General features: G+C 50.1%; 1 protein-coding gene across 2 annotated transcripts; it reads right to left on the reverse strand.

Moving 5' to 3' along the window:
* Nucleotides 1-266: 266 nt before the first annotated feature.
* On the reverse strand, nt 267-2,983 carry LOC132807279 (gastrula zinc finger protein XlCGF49.1-like). Of its 2 annotated transcripts, XR_009641944.1 has the most exons (3): nt 2,861-2,983; nt 663-1,973; nt 267-326 (listed from the first exon to the last, which is right to left on the reverse strand). XR_009641944.1 is itself a non-coding variant. In XM_060821552.1 (2 exons), exon 2 carries the CDS (start codon nt 1,569-1,571, stop codon nt 1,023-1,025), a length of 549 nt encoding a protein of 182 aa, XP_060677535.1. In that variant the 5' UTR covers nt 1,572-1,973; nt 2,861-2,983; the 3' UTR covers nt 540-1,022. The 2 variants fall into 2 exon arrangements, 1 of the variants encoding a protein (XP_060677535.1); XM_060821552.1 differs by lacking the exon at nt 267-326 and having other exon boundaries at nt 540-1,973.
* Between the last annotated feature and the right edge of the window lie 230 nt (nt 2,984-3,213).

Below are 3,213 nucleotides of genomic sequence, written 5' to 3' on the forward strand. Positions count from 1 at the left end.
CCCCTTCCAACCTGTCCTGAGCTGTGGTTAAACTGCATATAATTCAGTGCAAGTTTCAGAAAGGTTTCAACAGCTCTTTTAAAAAATTTAAAATGCTTTCAGACTTCAACTATGTTTCTGAATATATCATTTTAGGTATTCTTAATTGTAAAGATACGCGTATCTAGTGAACACAACCCACAACTCCTGGTGCTGCCAGTAAACTTTACAATTCTGATGAAACGATGCAGTACCTGCACTCACAAAAAATTTACAATTTCTAACGATGCTAGCTCCTCATTCACTGCTCCTTCTGATACACGACATTGGAAACTCAGTGCAGGAGGCTGCAAAAAAATGAGTAGCTTTAAAACAAAAACCTCTTGGAGCTCAAAGCTTTCAATGAGAGCCTGAGCCTGGCAGTAAGTTCAGGTAACCTTTATTGTGACCCAACTTTGTTACAGCTTCAGATTCCACCCCCGCACCTCCCCCCCTCACCAAAAAGGCGTAGAAAAAGTTGCTGTTTTTTTTAAATAAGCAGCTCAAGGTCAAACCGCACACATTGCCACCCCCCTCTCTTCCTTTACTATTGGTCAGCACCGAGTTGTCCCTTTGTAATTGGGTCCTTGCTACAGCCGTAACCCATAGGAAATACTGCCTCACTCACCAATTTCAACCCATACCTTGTCTCCAAGTAAATTTCTCTCCATGCATTTGCCAGTCGGGTGGAGGGCAGTGTAGAGTCAACCAGACTGCTGTGGGTCTGGAGTCACGTGTAGGCCAGACCGGGTAAAGGATGCAGCTGGGACGACTGAGTGAATCCTTTCCCACAACGGCAGTTTCCTTCCCTAAAAAGGACGTGAGTGAATCAGATGGGGGTTTCTCCACCCCCAACCCCCGAAAATGGTTTCACTGTTAGATTCTGCACTCCAGATTTCTGACCGAATACCAGTTCTGCCATCTGTCGGGGCGGGATGCAAACCCCGGAGTCCCTGGAACCGGGTTGACAGTCCAGTCGATAATGGCACTTGGCCGTCGCTCCTTCAATCCCCCTGCGATGGCACGTGAACTCGCTGGTGCCTCCGCAGGCGGGAGGAGCAGGTGAAGCCTTTCCAGCACTCGGGGCAGCTGAAGGGCCTTTCCTCTGTGTGGACTCGCTGGTGGGTCCGCAAGTTGGAGGCCTGGGTAAATCTCTTCCCACACTCAGGACAGCTGAAGGGCCTCTGCCCTGTGTGGACCCGCTGGTGGGTCAGGAGGTGGGAGGCCCGGACAAAGGCCTTCCCGCACTCGGGGCAGCTGAAGGGCCTTTCCCCAGTGTGGAGCCGCTGGTGCCTGAGCAGGTTCGAAGAATTCCTGAAGGCTTTCCCACACTCGGGGCAGTTGAAGGGCCGCTCCCCTGTGTGGATACGCCAGTGGGTCAGCATGGTAGAGTCCTGGGTAAAGCCCTTACCGCATTCAGGGCAGGAGAACGGCTTCTCCCCCGTGTGGATGTGCCGATGAACCTCCAGGGCAGACGGAGCACGGAAGCCTTTCCCACAGTCGCCACACTTCCATCGTTTCTCCACAGGGCAGGATTTCTTGGGCTTTTCCATGGCCGAAGCTTTAGCTGCACACGTGTGGAGACCCTCCCCAATGTGAATTTTTCTTCCCAGGCCGTACAGCTATTACACGCTCCTCACTGAGTGCACTGCAATGGTAGGGTCTCTCATCCAGTCCCACTGATGCTACAAACCTACTCAAACAGGAACCAAAATGCTTTGCTCCTTCTCACAGAATCAGAGTTGAAAACCGTTGCTTTCCCAATGGACTGAGTGACTGTCAGACATTGACGTCAAAGTGAGGACTGCAGTCACTGGAGAGTCAGTGTTGAAAAGTGCAGTGCTGATAAAGCGCAGGAGGTCAGGGAGCATCCGAGGAGCCAGAGAGTCAATGTTTTGGGCATAAGGCTTTCACCTGTTGATTTTGAAACTTCTGTCTTCAGATCTTCATATACTCTGTAAAAAGCAATTACAAACGTCATCACTGTCAGTGCAGAGTAGAAATTCTGAACAAGCAATTAATTCTACTTTCTGCGGAACATTCTTTTCTTTTGTTATTCCACAAAATTGAAAGCATCATCCCACTCTCTCTCCCCCTCTGGTCTCACTCCACTCTAATTCCCCTGAAAGTGCTGATTCAGGATCTTCCAGGGGCAGAAAAGCAAAAACGTCAAAACTGACATCTCTCTGAATTTCGGATACCTCCACCTGAAAGTTAATATCTTTCACAACATTAGGATCCTGCTGAGAGTGAGCAGGTCTGATTTGGGAAGAGTGTCAATTCAGGGTGAACCTGCAATACAGCTTCTTGAAGAAGAACTAGACACAAAATGGTTAACATCCCCGGGAAGCGGGGGAGCAAAATGAGACATCAAGGAATTAACATAGACACCAGAGAGAAACTGAAGGTAAAGATGTGGCAAATGTTTGTGGAAAGCCAGAGTCACAGACATACAGACACTTGGATCAAACTCTTCGGTGCTGACCAGATATCTGAAATTAATCTAGTCCCATTTGCCAGCACTTGGCCCAAATCCCTCTGATCCCTTCCTATTCATATCCCCAACCAGATGACTTTTAAAATACTGCAACTGTACCAGCCTGAGCCACTTCCTCTGGCAGCTCATTCCATAAATGCACCACCCTCTGCGTAAAAAGAATACCCCTTTAAGCCGCTTAAATCACCCCCGTCCACACCCTTAACTTATTAACCTCCAGCTCTGGACTCCCCCATCCCAAGGAAAAGACCTTGTCTAATTACCCTCTCCCCGCCCCTCTTCATTTTATAAAAGTCTTTCAGGTCACCCCCCCCCCACCACCCCAATTTATCCGTCTCTCCTCACCTTTAGTTTGCAGAGTCTGCTCCCTCCCTGGATTCACTCCAGTTGCTACAAGTGAACAGATTCCCCTCCCTCCCTGGATGCAGAGTTCCCCAGAGGGAAGGAGTTGCACTCTGAAACTGACATGGCCACTTCCGCGTTGTGACATCACCAATGGAGCGAGGCCGGCAGCGGGAGCCCCCACACTGCGCATGCTCCGAACGGCGGCCGTCTGGTCCGCAGTGCGCCTGCGCAGTTTGCAAACCATCTTCCCATCGGAGAAGCTCCATAGTATGGAAGCAGGCCACTCGGCCCAGGGAGTTCACACCGACCCTCCGAAGGGTAACCCATCCACACACAATCCCCAACCCCTATTG

This window comes from Hemiscyllium ocellatum (genome assembly GCF_020745735.1).
Source record: "Hemiscyllium ocellatum isolate sHemOce1 chromosome 27 unlocalized genomic scaffold, sHemOce1.pat.X.cur. SUPER_27_unloc_12, whole genome shotgun sequence".
NCBI lineage: Eukaryota > Metazoa > Chordata > Chondrichthyes > Orectolobiformes > Hemiscylliidae > Hemiscyllium > Hemiscyllium ocellatum.

Bases quoted from the DNA above. Each gene is read 5' to 3' on its own strand.
- LOC132807279 (XM_060821552.1), bottom strand. From the start codon at position 1,571: ATGGAAAAGCCCAAGAAATCCTGCCCTGTGGAGAAACGATGGAAGTGT.